General features: G+C 38.4%; 1 protein-coding gene across 1 annotated transcript; it reads left to right on the top strand.

Annotated features, from left to right (window-relative positions):
- Nucleotides 1-283: 283 nt before the first annotated feature.
- On the top strand, nt 284-1255 carry MC3R (melanocortin 3 receptor). Its single transcript, XM_067554628.1, has one exon. It carries the CDS (start codon nt 284-286, stop codon nt 1253-1255), a length of 972 nt encoding a protein of 323 aa, XP_067410729.1.
- The last annotated feature ends 696 nt before the right edge of the window (nt 1256-1951 follow it).

Raw genomic sequence — 1951 nt, 5'->3', positions numbered from 1 at the left:
GGGAACTAGAAAAAGAGTAACATGCTGCTGATTTTTTCTCTCCCAGAAGAATGACTGAAAATTTGCTGTTCACTTTGATTTGAGGGAGAAAAATAGAGTCTTTGAATGTTTGACACAAAACTCATTTTAAAACAAAAAGACTTTATATATCTATATTTGTAACAAAAACAAAGTCCTATCCGATCCCATCCGATAAACACAGAGAAATTTTGGAAGGATTTTTTTTTAAACCGAACTGATGCCTGTTCCATAATCGCCTGTGAACTCAAGCCCCTTGTTGATAATGAATACTACACTTACATTTCAGCCTGTACTGGTTAATACCACTGCGGACTACAACAACTCTATCCTCCTCAGCAACAGGAACAGCAATGGATTTTGTGAGCAAGTCTTCATTAAAGCCGAGGTCTTCTTGACTTTAGGGATCATCAGCCTGCTGGAAAACATCCTCGTAATCCTCGCAGTGCTGAAGAATGGAAACCTACATTCCCCCATGTACTTTTTCCTGTGTAGCTTGGCAGTGGCAGACATGCTTGTGAGCATGTCAAATGCCTTGGAGACTATCATGATTGCAATCCTGAGCAATGACTACTTGATCATTGATGACCACTTAATCCAGCATATGGACAATGTCTTTGACTCAATGATCTGTATCGCTTTGGTAGCCTCAATTTGCAACCTCTTGGTTATAGCTATTGACAGGTACATTACTATTTTCTATGCTCTCCGTTATCATAGCATCATGACAGTAAAGAAAGCTTTAGCTTTAATTGTAGTTATTTGGATTGCTTGCATAATCTGCGGCATCATGTTCATTGTCTATTCGGAAAGCAAAACTGTCATTGTCTGTCTCATCACCATGTTCTTTACCATGCTTCTTCTCATGGCCTCCCTTTATGTTCACATGTTCTTGTTTGCACGCCTGCATGTTAAACGGATTGCAGCCCTCCCAGTGGATGGGGTTCCCCATCAGCGTACCTGTATGAAGGGGGCTGTGACCATCACTATATTACTTGGGGTCTTCATTGTTTGCTGGGCACCTTTCTTTCTTCATCTCATTCTCATCATTTCCTGCCCCACAAACCCACACTGTGTTTGCTACACCTCACACTTTAACACATATCTAGTCCTGATTATGTGCAATTCAGTAATTGACCCCCTAATTTATGCTTTCAGGAGCTTGGAAATGAGAAAGACATTCAAAGAGATAGTATGTTGCTGTTATGGCATGAGTGTGGGACGGTGCATTCTGTAAACGTCTGGTTCTGTCCTTGGTATAGAAAGTGTATTCGCACACTGAATCAGCATCTAAAGTAAACTGAATCAGCAGCTCCACATTACAGACTGTGAAGGAAGGAAGGGTACAGGAAAAATAATAAAACAAAGATTTTACTTGATATCTTTAGAAAATTTGTCAAAGGGGAAAAAAAAAGTGAGGCAAGTTATGTCATTTGCTGGTGTTCACACAGTCATAAGAGAAGTGAAGCCAGAGTGTTTTGCAAAATAGCTCAGAGTCCAATCACTCTGAAAAATGAATCTGTGAAGTAAATGCTACATTCGACACTCTTTAACATGGTGTTTTATTGTTATGCCATTGTCAACCAAGTCAGTATAATCTAAAGGAGCTTCTCTGATATCTACTGAAAGCTGTTCCTTTCTAAGAGGAATCGGAACACTGACAAGTAACAACATTTGTAGGTACTTTCACACATACAACATTTCACCTGAAATGCTGAATTATTCCTTTAAGAAAACCAAGGCAATTACATATTGTTTAAGTAACAGTGTGAACAAATCAGCTCGCTGCTAAGTTAAAGTGGTTTGGTCTAACTAAACATTTATACTCTTATCTATTGTACATGGACATCATATCACTGAAATAACTTAGTAATCATATATTGAGAAATGTATTGTTAGATCATTAAAGCAAATGATAGAAAGTCACCTTTTA

The sequence above is a fragment of the Emydura macquarii genome, unplaced genomic scaffold (genome assembly GCF_026122565.2).
Source record: "Emydura macquarii macquarii isolate MOO-44397 ecotype Brisbane River unplaced genomic scaffold, CSIRO-AGI_Emac_v2 contig_1483, whole genome shotgun sequence".
In the NCBI taxonomy this organism is placed as follows: Eukaryota; Metazoa; Chordata; order Testudines; family Chelidae; genus Emydura; species Emydura macquarii.
Note: the sequence above shows the minus strand (reverse complement) of the source record. Positions and strands in the feature narration are given on the sequence as shown.

Coding starts and splice junctions, on each gene's coding strand:
- MC3R (XM_067554628.1), top strand. CDS start 284: ATGAATACTACACTTACATTTCAGCCTGTACTGGTTAATACCACTGCG.